At 42.9% G+C, this 20,488-nt stretch overlaps 1 protein-coding gene across 1 annotated transcript in view; it reads left to right on the top strand.

Moving 5' to 3' along the window:
* nrm (neuromusculin) overlaps positions 1–20,488 on the top strand; it is a 190,094-nt gene that overhangs the window by 145,427 nt on the left and 24,179 nt on the right. Inside the window, exons 8-9 of the mRNA XM_065491022.1 lie at positions 4,617–4,767; positions 13,076–13,187. Of these exons, the coding sequence (XP_065347094.1) occupies positions 4,617–4,767; positions 13,076–13,187 (263 nt within the window). The remainder of the gene's footprint in view (positions 1–4,616; positions 4,768–13,075; positions 13,188–20,488) is intronic.

Below are 20,488 nucleotides of genomic sequence, written 5' to 3'. Positions count from 1 at the left end.
TCTCTTTAACGTGAAATAAAAGAGCGAGGAATTAAATAAACTCGAGAGCAGAGTGTGTGCAACTTGGCTGGGGCTGCTGCTGCTGCGACGAATAAATTGCAGCGCTCTCTCTCGGTTTTATGGCGTCGGTGCTGCTGGATTTTATATATTTGATAATATTGACCCAGTTCTGCTCTTAATTTCTTGATTAAATAAAATGCCGAAATTTCGAAAGTCCCTCGAGGAGCATTTGGCTAACTTAGCTCAAGCTAATTAGGTTTAGTGCTGTAGCCAGAGCAAAAAGTGGCTGAGCAGACTAGAGCAAAATTAAAATGCCATACGCCGGCCGAGAGCAAAGTTTGCATTTCCCAGTCCTCTGTGTTAATGTCTCTTTTGTGTAAAAACGCAGTTATGTTCCTCGTTTTGCAGACGGGAAAAAAATTTGCGCAGCATGTAATGAGAATACTTGGGCAAGTGTCTCCGGTTTAATTTTGTTTTCAATAACTCCGTCTTCAAAAGGATCCGGAAAATTAAGCCTTAACTGCCTTTTTCGGAACTTGGTAATTTCCTCTTGAAGAAAAAATGAAGGAGAGAGAAGAAAGAAGATGGGCGCCCGGGATAAATTTAATCCGAGGCAGAAGAAGGATTAAAGAAAATTTAATAAGCTCGGTAATTAGAACCGTAAATCTTGCCGGGGCGCACGGAATAAGATGGCAGCAATTATATGCGAAATGTTTGATGTAGCGAGCGAGCCATAAATCAGAAAAGAGGCCCGAAAATTCCGACGGCCAGGCTATATTGCAATGAAGTCATTTCAGCATGAACATCACGAGATCATTGAAGGAGAAGCAGGCCGCAGCCGAGAGAATATATTCATCTTTTTGCACCTCTCGTGCTGCAGAAAGAATGGGGGCTGGAATTCGTGGGGTGGCAGGGAGATTGAACTTGTAAATCTTCGAGATTCATGGCCTCTCTCTTTCTCGGTGGCGGCTGATGCGCGCATTCATACGGCGACGCAGCCATTGATTGCCTTTGTGCTTAGCAACTTTATGCGCGCTCCTTTTATTGTGGCAATTACCGCAAACTTTGCTAGAGAGAGCGAGTAGCAAAAGTTGCGAAAGAGTTCCAAAGTGTCGGCTTGCGCAAATAACGAGCACGGATATAAATAAAATTATTATGATACCACTCGGCATCTATTACCTATTTGCCAAGACTTTGAAAATAGCTGTTTTCTTGGTATATTTTCACGTTGATTAAATTGATAATGATTAATGTATACTAACCAGATAAATAGTTTCAAAGCATAAATTTCCTTTCCTCCAAGTCCAAGGCAAATTCGTATAGTCAGCGAGTTATGTGGTGTCGAAAAGCGAACTATTTTCACGCGGCGAAGGATCACGGCCGTATTGATTGGCCGGGGTCAGTATACATCATTGTTTGCAAATCAAAACATCCATATGGTCCTCCACCGTGCGAAATAGATCGTTTTTCGACAGCTCATAACTCGCTGACCATTGATAACACGGGAAGTTCACTTTGGAGGGAAGAAAACTTTTTTTAATTTATATCATCTTGTCGAAACCCCTAAAAAAACATTACAATTTTTCAATCAAATAGCGCGCACTTCCCCTGTAAGGTCAATCAGTCTTTTATCAGTTATTGCCAAAATCCACTCTTAAATTTCCAGTATTTATTCAGGTGGTTTTATTCTACTTCAATATTGACAATTGACTCATCCGAATCAATGGAAAATATGAACGCAGAGTTGCAGATTTGAGATCTCTGGTGGCACGTCAGAGTGCTTTTCATGCAGCCAATTTATTTATTATTGACACGTGCGTTGGCCAAATTTCGGCCGCTCTTCGCAGGTGAATGGACGGACAAGCGAAATCTCGGCGGACTCTGCTCGCTGCCGATACATTTTTATATCGCGTAACGCAGTTTGACAGCTCTCACATTGCCGGCACAACGAGGGAAAGAAGTGTTCGCGCGCGCCTGATGGTGCCATCAAAATATGAATGATGGATCGCTGCGCCCACCCGCCATCTCTCTCTTGTTATGCCAGAACTGCCTTTCGCTATTTTGCCTTCGCCCATCAGACGCACTCTCTTTGCCCCACATAATAAAGCACCGAAATTTTTGCACGGATCCTTTATGGCCGATGGGAATTTGCAGAGTTTGATTTTTGAAATGACAGCAGCCAAGAATCTCGTGAATAAAATGTGCTCATATTTTAGCACGAAGTATGTTTACTCTGTAGTAGAACAATTTCTGGATTCTTCTCGTGGAAACCATACATCAATCATATGGCATCAGTTTTCTTTCATTTTCATGCCACATCAACAATTTTCTTGAGTTTCCTACTATTCAGGTGCAGTTTCTTATTAGATCTCTTCTAGACGTCATTTTAGCTCACTGTGCGTTCGAATCTGATTGAACATTCAAGACAGGTTTACTAGTCTTCAATTAGCGTCAGAGGCTGTAATTTGCTGAAAATAGACGAATGTGTCACCAAGGGCATTAATTCCGTCGGTTTTGTTGCTCATTACGCTGCACAATCGGATGAAAGCTGACTGATGGCAAGTCCCCGAAAATATGAGGCAGAAATCCATGGGGAAATTCCCATTTTGCACCCTCGGGCGGATTCAGATTCAATTAGCATGGCAATTGGGATGAAAGCGCATCAAACGCGACCACGGCGGCGGCAAGAGCAACAATTATTGCAGGTAGTGCCTTTGTCTCGGCAATAAATTTAATCTGATTATTCTGCTCTAATCGTTTGTGTACGAATCGTGTGGGTACTTTGCGAGCAAGGGAAATTACCATTCCATTATGACGATAATAACCCGGCCCGGCGCTGAATGTATCGGAGGTTAACGAAGGAGCAGACGCGCGCGCAAGTTTTGCATCTCGCAGTGCTCGGCGGAGCGGAAACGCCGGGGCGAGCAAATGGCCGCGTGTTCCGAGACGCGAATAATGATGATTCCATCCACTGATGTGTGATATTAGTGTCGTGTGCGCGGTGTAAAATAATACTGCGCCGCAAGTTTGCTCCCTCGCGTGTTATGTTTTGCACCAGAGAGCTGCGCTGCAAACTGCACACGTCTTGGCGCTCGCTGTCACACATGTTGCCTCAGATGCTTGCTCTCTTGATAGTTATTTCCAAGTGATCCATGCCGCAAGGATTAGAATAATTTATATTATGGTTTATTGAAACGGCTAATTAATTGCTGCAGGAAATCATAATTACTTACATTTATAGTAGCTTTAACGATGCTAGGTGCAAGTGGAGCAGAATTATTTCTTAAAGTAGACCTGGAATTTGATTTTGGAAAGTACCAAACGATTAATTAGGTTAGGAAACCAAATCACAGGTAAAAAATTCAGCATGATAAGCAGAAAATCTGTTGAGACGTTAAAAACTTGCAAAGAAGAAAGATAACTGTCCCTTCTCTGATTGTCCACTGGCGTTTTTGCTAAGTTCAGACCAAAAACAACTAAAGTAATAATTTGGTGATTTTGGTTTGGAACTAGCAAAAACTTCAACAAGAACGCTGGTCTTGCAAAGAAGGATGCGGTTCTCTTATTGGCTGTTTGACGTAGAAATGGCAGCACTACAACAATAGTCAGTGTAGACAGCACCTTGTCTTTTTTAGCTTCCGCTGCCGTCGCCACGTCAAACAGCCAATTTGAGAACTTTCCCTTCTCTGATTGTCCATTGGCGTTTTTGCTAAGTTCAGACAAAAAACTACTAAAGTAATCATTTGTACGTTTCCGCTAATTTTCGGCACGTCGTTTCGATTTGTCAAACTAAAGAGGCAGTTGCCAACCAAAATCAGCCCTCAGGAATCGATTGGAACTATCAAAAATGAAATTACAGTGCTAAAACTGAAAGCTGAATGTTCAACGAAATCGATTCGTAAATCATTTCGCAGTCATAGTGTGTTCAAATTTAAATTCCATGCCCGTTTCAATAAAATTACAATTTGACTCACGTGAGGTTTTAAAGCAAATCCGCTTTAGTATTCTTTCATTTAAAGAGCAGCATTGCAAACGTTGCTGCCATAATTTCACCTCGGCATCGGCGGCATTGGAACGAGCGCCGCATCCACATAATATTTTATACGGCAGCGGGCCTTTGCATTATGAATGCGGTCCTTTCCTGCACGCGGCCGCAGGCACTACGAACGCGTGTGTACGTCCAGAAGATGAGATCCCACGTTGCATAAAGTCGTTGAACTAATGGTCCAGCATTCGCATACATGCATTTTTTTCTCGCTGGCTCTCTTTCAAGCGGAGACCGGCGCGAGGCATTAATTTTTTATCCTCGTCTAACGATCGGCTTGAAAGCGTTTTCCCCTTTTTCGGTTCGAGATAGTGCATTTTCTGTGTTTGCTGCATCCTTGTGTGTGCATAACTATGTGTCCCCTCGTCTCGCTCGTCCGCTTTGACATGCAAATTGCCGGCGGCCAGTAAATTGGGTCTTACTAACTTGGAAATAGAACGACCGGACGAAACCAATTTGCAATTTTTCGGCGTTGCCGGGCAAAGTTTCACGTTAGTTGCTGGTTGCCTGTTCTTGTTTCACGGATTACTCCATTTGGGAATTTACGCTAATTGCCAAACTTTTATTTCAGGCCGATGGCACTTACGAAACTCAGAGTGAGCTGCGATTCAAAGCGACAAGACACGAGAATGGCGAAACTTTGACCTGCGAAGCAACAAATCCAGTAATCACAAAGGAAAAAGAGCGCCCGATGAAGGACACAGTCACCCTAGAAGTTCTGTGTAAGTACAAAACTTTGTCTACTATTTTACGGCCACCTGCTCCCTACTTGCTGCAGTTTCGGATCCCGCCCTGAATTATTTCAAAGCCGTATAATTAAAAATTCTTGCTGCGCTGTTAGAAATCCGCGAGATACTTTGCCATTTTTATTAGGTCATCATCTCCTCTTTCTCTCTCTCTCCTCTCTCGTCGCGTCGCGTCTCCATTAGCTCGCCATGAATAATTGAGACGTAATTATGCTGAAGAATCTCTCATCTTTTTTCTTGAAAACGCTCTCTCGCGACTTTTGAAGACAATGGGGCAGGCAGGAAATTCGCGTCTCATGCAAATAACAAGTTCCTGCCTGGCAAGCGGAGAGAGAGAGAAGGAGAAGAAAAATAATATTTGGCTGTCGAATTTCTGCTGCCAACTCTCTCGCTCTCCACGGAACTTGAGCAAATTTGCTTATGCATAAGCAGCGGATTTTCGTGCGAAATTTTATAAAGAAACTCGTAAAAAGTTTCTAATTGCGCCGAGATATCGCCGTTCAGAGCCGTAAACTTTTGTTTGCGAATCTGTACTGGTCGTGATGAACACAACTTATATACTCTCGGCATACAGACTTCCGCTCAGAGAAGATTATTTTTTCTGCTGCGAAGTTGCTGGAGAAAGAGAAATAAAATCCAGCGAGAGACAAAGAAGAAGAAAGACTGCGCTGCAGACTGCAGACTGCCGGAGATGATGAAGTAGAAAGTAGGTTGTGATATAAATTTAATAAAACAATGGGGCAAGTTTCGAGGCTGATCGCGTTTCATGCCTTATATCTGAATCCGGTATGTGTCTCTAGACTTCGTCACTTGCATCGTGGAATTTTCTTGCCACTGAACCTAGACAAAGAAATAAAAAATAAAAATCTGAGGGATGAATTATCTTTTATCTTTACTATTGCTTGAAATAACTTCAAACTCACGAAGGTCCAGAAGTACGAACTGTTGTGGAGGCATGCTTGGCACAACACGATCGACTTCCTGGGAAGCCGCAGCATGCTTTCTCAAAACGCGCTTCTTCCAGTCGGTTAGATCGACTGAGAAACACACAACTCCCCCTCGTCGAGAGATAAATTCAGCTCGGTCCATTTTTCACAAGCAGCATTTTTCATTTTCAGTCCGGCTTGGGAATTTATCGGCGTGCTGTTTAATGTTTCGAACACTATACAAAATCCGCAAAACTCGACGCTGCATTTCCACGCTTTCGCTCCATTCTCTTTAAAATGGACGGCGGCGTCATCACGGAATAACAATAAAAATGAATAACACAAAAACGGCCCCGCGTTCACTCCGTCAATTCCATTTCTGGCCAGCGTGTTTGTTTGAAATTGTTTAAACGATTCTTCATTCAACCGGCGGCGATCTTTTACGATCTTTCTTCAGCGCACGTATCATTTCGCCGGCAGCTCTTGTTCTGCAACTTTTGATTGGACTTTTTATACTTTGCTCCTCTCGTCCGAACACAGAAAAGACGCACGTGTACACACTAGTTGGCGTCGACGTCTACGGCGGCGGGTTTGTGCGGATATAAATTGTAGCAAGATTTTATTACCACTTTTATTGTTTACCTGTCAAGAGATAGTCTCCGTTCTTGTTGCCTCGGCTGCGCGAAATGTGCACTTGCTCTTTGTATTTATTGTCCGTCTGCGAGACCATAGCTGATAAACTTGTTTATTTCAATTATTGGAGCGCGAAAAATGCGAAAGAAAAATAGGAAACTGTTTTGCCTTATAGCCATCCTGAGGTTTCATTGCAAAGCTGATTTCCGCCTGGCTGTAAACGAATATTGCTGGGCCAAAGAGTCGATTCAAAATCAAAGGAATGGTTTTATTTGGAAGAGCTTGCGTTGCCGCGGGGTTTAAAGCTCTTTAAGTGCCTCTCTGAACTTGCTTCAAAGCAAGTTTCGAATTTTCCTTTGACCTGGGACGACTGTTAGGTGGCGAAATTTGACAGGAGGCCACAAAAGGCGTGCGTTGCGACTGCGAGAGACCCTCGTCCCTCTCAGCAGCAGCATCACATGCAAATGAAGTGTAAACAAAATAGCCCTCTCGCTGCCACGATTCAGCATTGTTCCGTGGCCGGTGGGGGCGAGTGACGGTAAGGTCTAGCAAAAATCCATTCTCGCCGCAACAAGCGTATAATTTCGCGTCGCAAGTTTCTCTTGCCCGCCACGCACTACTTTACTTTTGATCCCCGCACGTGCAACTGCTTTTCTTACCTGCTGGCGAGAACTTTGCCGCCGCCGCCCACGCGAAGACAGATTACAAGGGCCGTAAATGTTTCTAGTTGCAGCAATGGACAGCGCCCGGCCACTTTTCGGGGGATAAATTTCGGTACAGAAGGAAAGGCCTTCTCTTCCAACCCTTGTTCCCCTTCCACCCTTCTGCCCCAGGGGCTGGTGGTGTGTGTGTGTTTTCGGAATAAGATCAATTAAAAGTGGCCAGCCCGGTCGGCTCGTTTGTTTTATTGCACGGCGGCGAGTGTTTAACTTTATGACTGGCGGCGAGATGCGCGCGTTTGTCCAATTTGGCGCCGACCACTCACGCTCGAAATTATTGCACTGCCGAGAGCGGCACGGCCTGTTTCTGCCTTTTCAGCCGCGTTTGCAAAATAATGCTGTGCACTACTTTAATTAAGTGCCGTCCGCCACTGCGAATTCGTCACACAACACATGGTGCTGATTTCAAACACTCGGTGTTTTAGTCAGGATGAGTAAACCTTTTTTCTATGAAATGGATAGCCGTGATTGAATTAATGGTTTACGAGCAGCATGGCCCATTTTAGTCAATGTATTTTTAAAAATATTTAATTAGATTAAGTTACAATGTGATTAAGGTAAAATGTCAAGGATCGGAGAACACAATTGGCATGATGTCAAGCAAACTCAATGAAATTGATTACCAAAAATTAGTCTTTACTAGTTTTTTGCATCATCATTTTTTGACAAAATTTGCATATTTACGGGTTGTACAAGACAATTTTTCATAACTTTGAGACATCATTATCTCGTCACTCTGTTTTGCAATTTAAAAATTTGGTGCGCTTAGCCGATCAAACTAACACTAACTTTGATGTCTTAAGGTTTAGGTCAAGGTCACTTCAGCTAATTTTAGTTTCTAATTAAAAATTTTGATTATGCTTTTGGAGTTTTAAATATGTGCTCAAAAGTTGTTCCGTGACATGTGTGAAAATTTTAGAGTGGTGTTCTTTTTTTCGAAAAATTCCCCTTCCAACCTCGAAAAATTTTTTTTTTACTTTTTCATGTTTTTAAAAATGTATTTTAACTTCAAATCTCTAGTCTCAGACTCTAGGACAGGAGCCGCATTACATTTGGATAAATTACAAGAGAGTTTATCCACTCGTCGTGAGCACCCCATTTACTATAGCCGAAGTGCTGAACGACTCGGATTATTCTGCCTCTCCGTTTTTGCCGCTTTATCGGCCCTTTATTTCCGGCGCGTCTTGCCACGCGCAAATCCTTGACCGGAATTTGCAACGAACCTAGGCTCTCTTTCTTTTGGCAAGCGGCGCAATTTATGTGCAATGAGAGGGTAATTAGAGTGAAAAAAGGGCCGACCATTGTTCTCTGCCAACTAATCAAATCGAAATCCATTTTACCAAACGAGCCTGGCTCGGCTCTGCAGCGTGCGAAATAAATTACGTCGGTCTTTTTTGCGAATAAATCTTTGGCGGTGACATTATGATAATTCTATGCATGTGACACTTTGACAAAGTATCCACTCCGCCATTCAGACCGCATTAACAATTGTTTCACTCTCGACGGCGCGCAGCACAGCAGACTTCATTACTTATACAAGCGACGACGCGGATTATTTCCCGCCTTTCACCTGCTCCTTGCTGAAAGGGAAAGAAAGCACCAGCAGCAGCCGAGGAAATTATCTGCTGCGAGAATCTGTAGGCCGATTTACGGCCGCGTTACGACCCCCGCTTTATCAGCGGCAATAATGGCCTTAAATTACCCTCCGCAGCACAATAAGCGTCGGCAGAATTAAGTTTCAATTTAGCCCTCAACTGTGCAGCACTTCTAAATAAATAAAATGTACACTGCTTTTTCTCGGAAGGTGAGCCAATCTGCCTCGCTCGAGTCAAGTTAGCAATCTCGTTATTGCGTTTCATTCCCATCTCGAGAGGCGAGGACGGTGAACAGTCGTAGCAAGATAATTTTTATAGCTTCGGAAAATAAGGAAGCCATCAAGACAAAAAAAATATTGTCATTGCTACAAAATCGAATGCCTGGAATAGACATTAAAACATTTTTAATTATCTTAAATCATAAACGATTGTCGATTAAAAACTTCCTTAATCTGATCGATATTAATTAATAATCCTGGAATTATTATATCCATCAATCAAAGAACTTGTGCAATAATCAGCAGATGAATCATTTAGTTAGGAATATAACGTTAATTTGCTGATGTGCTTGTGATATTTAACAAGCAATCATACAATTTTACTCTACAATCTGTGATGATAGAAGAATATAATTTTCCTCCAGCTCTCATTAAAAGTGAGCTCTAATTGATCATAATTTAACTATTAAATTATTCCTTCTGTAACAAAGAGAGGCACTTGTTATTTTCTTCCTTCCAATTAATGTTACAAAATGATACATCTAGGAAAAATCTTTCAATCATCTCTAATTAGCAACGATTGCAGATTTATTCAAGTTCGTTTCTCCCCTGAGTGGAGCGTTTCCACCTCAGCAGCTGAAAATTCTGCGCATGGAACCTTTCAAGAAGATTATTCCGGATTAATGGAATTAAAAAGTTTTTCTGTGCCGTGCGGCGAGGAGCGATGAGAGCGACCTGCGCGATGATTTTATCAATGCAAAGTAGAGAGCGAAATCCGCGTCTTTTTCACCCCACCGAGCCTGCCCGGCTGATTTGAATTAGCTAATTCAACGAATTTTCCGCAGAGATTCTGAGATGACATTGAACTCGAGCTGAATAAGTTTATCTCGATCGCGCGCGCAACTAATTTCCAGAGTGGTTGACACCGCTGCACGCCCGCCCGCCCCCGCGATTCCTGGAGCGTGCGAAAAGTTTGCCTGTTTTGCAAGAAACTCGTGCTGTTTGGTTTCCGTTTTGATAAATATTCACGCGCATTGTGCGTTGCACGGAAAGCCGGCGCCGCGTTCACCTTTTCCTTTAGTTTCCCAAAGTTTTCTGCGCCGGCACTTATTTCTTTCCTCTTTCACTTTTCATTTTTGCCAGCAGACTGCAGCGCCAACTTTTTAAGTGGCTTTTAGAAGTGTTCCTCTGAGACAAATAACTTTCGCCCATTCGTCTTAGGCTTGTTTTCCGTGTGTCCGCGTAAAATGAGCCTAAATTCTTTCGGATTCAAAAAAGGGCTGTCTCAACATTTTTATTAATAAATAGGCCTGATGGGTTCCATCGTATCTCACCGTCTTGATTTTCATACAAAATTTGTTGTTGGTGTTGACCCAATGAATATTCTGTAAAATTTTCGAACCAAAACTTTGAGTACACTCCTGGATTTTAGGGTTGTTTGAAAAACAAATTTGACACCATATCTCCGAATCTTTTGCAGCTATCTTCTTCTGGTCACATATGCAAAAACTGAATACTGTTTGACTTGTCTTGATGTGCCCTGACGAACCAAAAAGGTTCCAGGGTGGTTACCCCCACCCCTATTCTTTCCTTCTTCACCTTCTCGTCTGCTTAAAGTAATTAATTCATTTTTCTGGCGCTAATTGCACGTAGATGGCCCTGAATATTTGGGCCCATCTTAAAAATTGTTTAACTCACCCTTTCAAAAATTACCGCAATCTCTCTTTTGAGAGATTCGATAAAAACAAGAAAATTTCTTTTGCGCCTCCAAGGAGTTAAATCCGGAAGTTTGTTAACAAAACAGACACTTTGTATGCGCGGTGAGGATTGATTTCTGCAGCAATTGGCACCGAGCGGTGGAAAGAAACAATTTCTCTTCTGACAGCCCATCTAATGCGATTATTTTTCCACGTCTCCCTCGTGTTTGAAATCGAGAATGAAGCGGTGGATTATGTGAGATGTGAAATTGGATGTCAAAATTTTATGTGTGCGCAGAGGTGCAGTAACAAATGAGGGTTCATTGTCGTCTTATTCATCATCGAATTGAGAGAGAGCGCAGGGGCGGCTGGAGAATATCAAATCAGGCGGCAGCGAGCTCTCTCTCTCGTCGCTGTTTTGAAATACATACAAAGCTTTTACGTGTGCACTCGATTCAATAATTCCCAGAGCCCGAAATTTATGCTTCCCCTGAAAGACTTGTCACACGGATTATGTTCACTGAACCAAAACTCGCGCGCTTATTCCAGTTTTGTTCTGTTTGTGTGTATATGAAACCGAGAGTAAGGATTAGCACAAAGCTCTTTGCGTAGACAATAAAACGATTAAAAAAAAATACAAATATTGTGGGAATTAAATGGTTTGCAATTTTTATAAACAGCTCAAAAATCATCAATAAATTTGAGGTAAATTATAATTATTTTTCCAGCAATTAAATTCACACTCACAGGTCGCTTCTATTCGAAAAAATTTAGTTCGTGAAGCTAATAATTACTCTCGGGCAGCATAAACACGTTTGAAAGTGACGAGCGCTGGAGGAGGAAATTGCTCTGTACTCTCTGTCAAAAAGTGGCGGCGGAGCAGAATTCAAGAAGGCTATTTACCAAAACAATTATCAAAACGCTGAGTCTGATTTCGGAGAGTGGTGCATTGTATGGCGGCGGCGACACCGCCGGGCCCAACATGGCAAAGAGCACAAAAACATTGATTTTTGCAGCAGACACGTGACTCGGTTGCCTAATTCTCGTTATGATCCTTTTCCCTGCTTTGCACCCGCCGGCCTGATCCGCGACATGTCATTTTATCTGAACGCGAGAGAGAAAGAGAGAAAGAAAAATAAATTCTCCCGTTCGTTCGTTCGCAGCGCGAATAAATCATTCCATTTTTGATGTGGGTTTGCAGCTCGCGGATAGATTTATGCTCCCGCGAATGCAAATGGAAGTGCCGAGTCGAAAAACGCGCCTGCAAAAGTGAAAATGGTCGGCAAGTGAAAACAATTCCAGCCAGTCATTCACTGTGCAATTTCGTCAACCAAGCTAGAAAACGTTCATTTTTTATTTCAACAGGAATTTCGATCAAAGTGATTAAAAATAGGATGAAAAAATAGAGTTTGGAAAGACACAAAATCAGTTTTTGCTCTTCTCAAAGAATTTTATCAGGTAATTATTTCCGTTATAAAAATTTTAATGATACTTTCAACCAGATTTTCCTTACTTTTAGGGTGAATTCTCCGTTATTAGTGGGCAGCTAGTTATGCGCTGTCGAAAAACGATCTATTTCGCGCAGCGCATAACTCGTTGACCACTAATTACGGGGAATTTGCTTTTAAGTGAAGGAGTCTGTTTTCAAACTATCATTCATTATAGGTGGTAGTAAACATTTTTAATCAAATGAAGCACTTTGTCTTGAAAAACCAAATATTTTTCTATGAAATCCAACCCTATTTATATTCAACTTTGCTCTTGTTTGACTTCTTATCCGACCTCAAATATTATTCATACGAATTCTATCAACGCAGCCTCAGAAAAACCTGTACAATGGAGAAGGAGCACGAGCAGAATTTTTTTAATCCACCACGAGAGTCTGGCGGAAAGGGGAAATCGTGAGTGAGTGCAAATAAACCGGAAAAGATGCGAGCGCGCTTTTGTCAGTGAGACCTTTGCATTCGTTGCATCGCGAAAAAGAAAATATACGTGCTCGCGTCGTGTTTATGTGGTTTTGCTAGCTATTACGCCTTTCTTTGTGCGCTGCGAAAAACGGGAGAGCCCGGCCAGGCCAGGGGAGAGAACAAACACGAGTCCTATTGCAATCTAAATAAGTGCGCGCTTCTCTCGTCATATTTACATCCCTTTCCTTCCCACGCGCACGATGCGAGTTGTTAGACACAAAACTTTCGCGGCAACAATAGGCACGGCGGCGAAAAGTAAGTTTGTTAACTCGTCCTACGTCTACCGCCGCCGCAACAATAACCATATTTATGAGAAGAGTGAATGAAGTTCCGTCGTAATCATATTTCAGCTGACGCCGTAAATTTGCTGAACTCAGCTCGTCTGTTGATTTGACGCAAATAAGTTGCCAAATGCGGGGTTTTTGTTTAGGCCAAATGAAAAGCATCCACTTAACAGAGCGTGTGTGCCAGTGCGCGTGGTGTAATATATTTGCCGGATTTTAACAATTGGTCCTGTTTGTAATTTCAGACCCGCCATCTGTGTTTGTCAGCCCTGAAAATGTGACTGTGAACGAGTCAACGGACGTCCTCCTCTTTTGTCAATTCGTCGCCAACCCGTCGGTGCTCAACTCGGCTCAGTGGTAAGTGCAATTATTGCTTTTTATACCCTAGGAGAGATGCATGAAATATGCAGCGCGCTTAGCGAATCCTAATTGCCGCGCACATGTGCCGGTCGCACGGGCTATTAATAATTGTGATTGCAACGCCGCCAATAACAAGGAATTAACTATATTGCCCAAGCATTAATACGCGGCGCAATTAAAACGTCATTTGCATACCGAAAACTAGCCGAATTATTGATGTTGTTTGATCGCATGACGGAATTTTTAATAAACGAGTAGGAGGCGGGCGGGAAAAGGCGCAAATGCGAGAGGATGATACATCACGTGAGCCCGAAATTGGCCCGTAACTGGTGGCACACGCGATTTTCTGCTGTCTCGAGGCCTCCGGCGCTCCATCCTTCTTGCTCTCGCGCTCTAAAGCCGTTTCATTCATTCATCACGCCGCGGAGAGAATCATTTTTTATCTCGCCAACGCCTAGATTACACCCCCTCCCACGCATGAGCGTAAAATCTTGGTGCAAAGGGAGAGTTAGGGCGGGGAAGGGACACACTGTGGCGGGGAAAATAGAAACAAGAATAGGAGAGAAAATATCTACCTGAAGGTTGGAGGGATGGATAGAGAGAAGCAAGGTAGTGGGAGAAATTGATGAGGGTGTTGAAAAGGAGGAAATGGAGGAAATGGAGTGAGGTAGCGATAGAAGAGAAAAATAAGCAATAAAATTAGTTGTGGTCAAGGAAAGCGCACGTGAGAATTAGATTTTTTTACCGTTTATGCAATTTCCGATTGCAGAGTAGCGATAAAAGTGGAGCAAGTGCGATATTTGCCTCTGTCACTGCTAGTGGAGGGGGGACGAGAGCGTATTCTTTCGCCCGCTAGCTCTCCCTCCACTGCCCGCCTTCGAGTGGGCTAGGGAGGATTGCCGACGAACCCAATGAATTTTCTCTATGCTGTGCTGGAGTGTGTTTCGCAAATTGTACAAGAAGAACGTTTTCTTTGGCTTTGCTGCGGGCGTGAGTATCGGGAGAAAAGTGCTGAACGATGGCAAAACTCGACACCGCCGGCTGTATAAATGTTTTATATGCGCTGTCATCCCCACGACGCGAAATAAAAAAGAGACACGCTCGGGTCGCGACAAAATGCAGAGATATAGATATTTAACATGAATATAGGGAAATGAAAACAAAGCTGGAAATTTTGCTGCAAAATGTTGCAACGCTAGAACCATTTAAGGCAGATTTTTCATTAAAAATAGCATCACTTATAAATGAAATTAGTTATAAACCTTTCTCTTCAATCCCCTCGCGTACATGAAAATATTCTTTGACTGGAAGTGCCTGGTTCTAGTGGTGTTGCTCTCATGCTCAGGTAGCTGATGTGCGTCGTCGACGGGTGGTGCGGTGCAACAGACATAAAATTCCTGTTTTCGATGCGGCGGTGCGGAAAATTGTTGATTGAATCCCTTGGCAGAAACGAGACGCTGGCGCGCACGGTGTCGGTGAGGCGCGACATATTGATGTGACGTTGATTAAGTGACAATTTCCCGGCACGCCGCGTCTGAATCAATTCCTTTATCGCACGTCGCTATTAATTTTGTACTTGTGTCGCGTAATTGGCGTTCTTGACGGCCGTCTCTTTCTCTAGCTCGGCGAAAACAACCAATTTGGGTTACACGTCAGCAGTCCTTTCTTGTCAAAACCCTAAGAAAATGTTGGAAATAAAACGTCAAACATTTTTGTGCTTATTAAATTTTCCTTCTTTTCAGTGCTTTCCAATCAATAAAGTTGCGAGAAACAGTAGCTGTGTTTAATGACGTCGGCAAAAAGTTCGCCGTCGTCGTCGCCTCGGCGTAATTTTGCCGTCTCAATTATGAAGATTAATTGGCGCGGTGAGCGCAAATATTATTCTTGAATTCTACTCTGCTGCTCGCGCAGCAGAATTTTCCACGAAAACATTTTCCAATCATAATAATAATCGAGACACGCGTCAACTTGTCACGCCGAGCGCTCCCCGACACATTTTGGCGGCTTGTTTACTTTTAATTATGCGGCTTCTTTCTGCGCTGATAAATTTCTTATTGCGCCTGCGAGGCGAGTTGGGGCCGACTAATCTCGAGTGCACACACACCGGCTGCCACTGCAGCCGGCGCACGGATTATGAGCCCCAATGCAAATGCGCCCGCGCTGCCTAATTAAGGCAGAGCAAACACAAATCGCACAATTATTGATGCGCCTTGCTGCACGACGGTAGGGGAACGAGTGGGATAGGGAAAAGGGACTCACAGCCATCCGTCTTCCTCGCAAGCCACCAGCTAATATTGCGATTGGTGCCAATGAAGCGTTCCCTACTCAGGGGCGGTATTAACCCTTGAAGGATTTGCTAACGAGTCAAATATTTCCACAAGCACCGAAAGAAAGATTTCATAACTTAATTTGTTTGCTATATTTTCTTTTTTTATCCAGAATTCACGATGAATATGTCTTAAAAGGGTTAAAAATTGATGGGTGTCGAAAAACTGCCCTTTATATAAATTATTATAGGTAAAAACGTCAAAATGGCACTTGAATTTCATTTTACGTTTTGCCAACTTGCCAATCATATAAATAAACAATTCATTGTCACAATATTTCCAATCAATTTCTGAGGATTGATTAATTAGATAAGGAATCATGATGTGTCGAAAATAAGTGGAAAAGAAAAACCTGTTAATTTGGCGGTTTATAGTATGAAAAGTGAGACAAGAACTCTGGCGACCAATTAAAGAAAGAAGCGGTTTCCTGACTAACTATTTTGACGTGGCAACGGCCTAGCTAATTGTAAGATCGAGACTACAGCGACACTAGCGACAACCAGAGGAAGCTAGGCAAGTGACAGCAGACATCTTGTGTTCTGTGTTGCTTGCGTTAGCTGTCGCTACCGTCTCGATCCTAGTTCAATCAGAGAAGCCAATCATAGATTTTTGCACTATTTACTGGATTCTCAGACAATCAACCATCCTTTGATTTGAATTCTTTCCCATAAGAAAATTTCAAGCGAAAAGGATCGTTTTCTTTTTAACTATTCCAATAGTTGAATGCTAATCTAAAAAGATAAACATCAATCTTCCACCTGTAAGACGCCATTTTACTCTTGCGCATACGAAATTTAGGCACGTTCCGCCACTGCATACGGTGCCTTATGACCTTATTACGTTTGGCGTGCACATACACAAGGCAGAGAAAGAGAGAGCGTCTTCAAAGACGCAGTGACGAATGATTCTCCCGACGTGTGTGTCTCGGTTGGGTGGATGGGGTGGCTGCTTCATCCCCTCAGCGTCCTGCTCACTCTCGCATATATACAAGGACGACTTTCTGAATAAAAACGGCATAAATTTGCGGCCAAGTACTCGAGCATGTGTGCGAGTGTGCTGTTGATACACATCAAATGGCAGGAAAGGAGAACGGGAAACTTCTTCTCTGCCCTGCTTATGCTAGCGTAAATGATTGAGGATTCTCGCCGGGGAAAAATTGCAATCCGCTCGAGAGGGTTAAAAGACGGCGGTGCGGGCAATCGGGAGGGATGAGCAGCAGCAGCACTGTGGTCGCTCGCGAGAATCTAATAAATACGGAAATTTCCTTTTTAGAACTGCGCAACCGACTGGAGTTTGATTAGCATTCAACGTTGCAGCAGAACGAGAGAGAAAGATGGTTTACCCGACCTGTTTCGTTTCATCAGCAATATTTTCTCAGACTCAACTTTTTACGAGACTGTGCATTATCTGCGCCGGTGTCCGTGTGCACTTCCTCCCGCCGTCTAGATAAAAGTGGAAAATGCGATGTCGTGATATTTCATCTCGCACTTGCATCATGAGCTCGTTTAGTCGGCAAGTGCTGCTCTCCTTTCAATATAAAAACGTCACGCACTTGGACTTTTTTCCTTACAGAAAAGACCTTGTTGGCCCAAAAGTTACTTGGCCTCGGAGAAAAATGTGCATGACCCAAATTTGTTTGTTTGTTCACACTCAACCAGATGAAACTTAAAAACAAGAAGTGTTCTTTCCTTTTTAAAGACGAATATCCCGTTGTGAGTGGTGCGCTGTCAAAAGCGATCAATTTTCGCGCGGCGGATATTCAGTTTGGCCAACACCAACAAAGATGTATACACTGCCGCCGGCTCATCATAACGTCCGTGGTCCTCCACTGCGCGAAAAAGATCGCTTTACGACAGCGCTGACCACTCACAACGAGGTATTTGTCTTGGAGTTAAAGGAAACTTATGTTTTTAAATTATCATCTTGTAGAAAGTAAACAAAATAATTTTTAATCAGATGTGGTGTTTTGAGAAGGAGGCCTTTGAACATCAATTTGGTCCGAGTCTCACAGCTCCATAAAGAAAAATGACACAATTAAAGTGTTGTCGACAACCTGCAAAGGAAGGGGAGGGAGAAAGAAAAATGGAGCCCTTTTCACTGAATGATAAATAGCGGCTGCGAGGCAAAATGATAATCCCCGAAATGCATTTATTTTTTCCTCTCTGCTGGTGCCGAACGGACAAAAAATACATGCGTGCACATTGTCCTCAGCCGTCGGTCGGCCACGATTAATTTCAATGAAAGGCCGGCGTCTTAAATCATCGGCGGGCTGGGCACTCGGAGCAGAGAAAGTCAGCGTAATAGCTGTCAAGCGAACGTCCTAAATTGCTGAAGTCGTCTAGGCCCGGCCAAGGGTGCGCAGGAAGGGTTGGCATGAAGAGAAACCGCACTGTCTCTCGCGCCACTGCCTGCCCCAAATGATAATAATAATATTGCCAAATGGACACAGCGTAGCGGCCTTACAGTCGCCAACAACACAAGTGACAGCAAAAGGGGTCTCGTTAGCTCTCAGCGTCGAAATATGTCCGCTAAATGTATACATGCCGCGTGCACAGTCGTTAAGCAGAATAAATCCCGAGAAGCTTCCAGTTGGTGCTCAAAATAATTGTTACGGCATGTAACACTAATTTTTTTCTAACTTTGGAATATGTTTTAATTTCATTAATTAGGAACAATTTTCTGTGACTGTGAGTCAAAGATTATATTCTTAAGCTCTGAAACTCTCATTTATTCCAATGAAAAAGCCCCTGGGCAAAATAATAATGACGTTCAATTAAAGCAAGTGCAAGATTATCATTTTTGTTCAACGCCGTGGACTTATTTGCATGTGCAATTATAAGTCCTGCACATAATTGCAATTAGGGTGGAAGTAATTGCGCATTCGGATTAAACTGCTTTCCCGCGCAGACTGACTCACGTACACTGCTCGCAGACAAAAGAAACGCGAGCTGCTTATTAAAGCAATTACTCAGCTCTCAGCACCGAGATTCGAATTAAGCATTTTTCGAGCTCGCTTGATAACTCGATTGCAGCCATTTCCGCTCGCTGTTTGGCTTGCTCCTCACTGTAATTGTTTTACGCCGGCAAAGTGAGCGTTTAAAAAGCCGTTTCGATCGGTTGACAAAGCGTTGCCGCAATTTTCGTCGACACGAAAGCATTTTGTTTATAAAACTCTGCAACCAATGTGCACTTGGAGGATTTATTCAATGTTTTTGTGCCGCCTTTGTTGGCTGTTTAAATACGGTTAATAGGTACGAATATTGGTCTTTTTCCGAGGAATAAGCCGATTTGTAGCATAAAGCCGTTAAAATCTAAAAGGTTAAGGGAAAATCCGTCGGTATTCCAAACGGCTGGAAATATGCTACAAATTCCAACCAACTCTAAAAATTTTTATCACAATCTAATCTTCCCTAGAATGAGACATTATCCGAAGAGAAAAACTAATGTTGCACTGGAATTTCATTTTTGACAGTGCCGATCGATTCCTAAGGGTAAATTTTAGGCACGTCGTGATGAATTGAAAGTGATTCGGCTTGTTAACCAATTGGCACTTCTTTAAAGCTTGCAATTTTTAGGTTTAGATATTTCATTGCCATTCAAGTAAAATTGTTTCCATTTTAATATTTATTGATATATCTTTTGAGAGGAGAGTCCTTTTCGAGACCATTAAATGCGAGAGTTAATTCTGTGAAATATCTAAAATGGAAATTGCGTATTCTGGCAGGAAACGAGGGCAGCTTTTTATGACGACGAGAATTTCGCTGTGGAGAACAAAGCAAGTGGCTTTTGTTGTCTCGTTATTTTTCTTTCCAGGCAATTAGATTAGTCCCGCTTCCAGCCCTGCGCAAAAGAAAAGGGATGAAGGAGAAGATCCAACGAGTTGATTAACACGCAAAAGGGGGATGAAATTAAAACCTGGCTGCATAAATTTCGCTGCACATAAACGGGGGAGGGATGAAAAAAATATCTCTGGGAGAAGAGCAAAAAAGCAATTATGGAACTCTCGAATGTGTGGTGCGATCTGAGAGGAAAATCAGGTGCAAATCAGAGCTGTCGATTCCCATCGCACGGTGCGTTAACGAACTTTATTTGGTGGGTGCTGTCGGGGTGCGTTAATGGCGATTAACACAATGCAAATCCGACCGGCGCTGCGCTGGATGGGCGGACGAACACGCACGTCCGCCGGACAAAAGGCTTAATTAGAGCGGCTTGATAAAGGGCTTTCCAAATGTGTGGCTGATGAGATGAGTGAATTAAATAACGGCGAAACGAAAAAAAGCAGCTCGATTCTTTCTCGCTTCGCGTGAGCACAAAAGCAAAAGTTGGTGTGTGGAATCGGGGCCGAACGAACAATCGGCTTCTCACTAGCCTGGACTGGCCGGCCGCCATAGCGCCAACCACCTCTATTTCCTCTTTGCCCGGGTCACTCACTCTAGTTGCGCTCTATAGGCAAAAATAAATGCTGCGATTTAGTTTGTCTTTGAAAACCATCAGGGATGAAGTGAAAAATTTATTTCCATATCGATGAGTACATTTTCCTGATTTTAAAATGTTCCAAAATTCTATTTTCAATCTAGAGCATCGAAAATAAGGTGATGGGTTGTGAAATGAGTTACTTAAAGTTTTTTAAACTGGAAATCCATGAATGCGAAATGAATAATGACAAAAAAACTCAGAAATTTTCGACCAAATTAAAAAAAGCATATTCCTATTGCAGGATATTTTTTTCTGTTTTATATCCCTTGGGTGTGCACGAACCGCGATTAAAATTACCGACCCAAGCAACGAGAGAACCAGTCAATGGAGGCGTTTCAAAATCAGAGCTCATCACCGGCTGACAGACTGGTTGGACGGATAGACGGACGCTCTCTCGCACTGATTTTTTTCTGCTCGGCAGCGGCGAGTGATGAAATTATTATTGTCAGTGGCCATTATGACGGCTAAGCAAATTTCACCCGTCGTCCGAGCGCT

This window comes from Cloeon dipterum, chromosome 4 (genome assembly GCF_949628265.1).
Source record: "Cloeon dipterum chromosome 4, ieCloDipt1.1, whole genome shotgun sequence".
In the NCBI taxonomy this organism is placed as follows: Eukaryota; Metazoa; Arthropoda; class Insecta; order Ephemeroptera; family Baetidae; genus Cloeon; species Cloeon dipterum.
The sequence above is the reverse complement of the archived record's forward strand: the minus strand, read 5'-3'. Positions and strand labels throughout refer to the sequence as shown.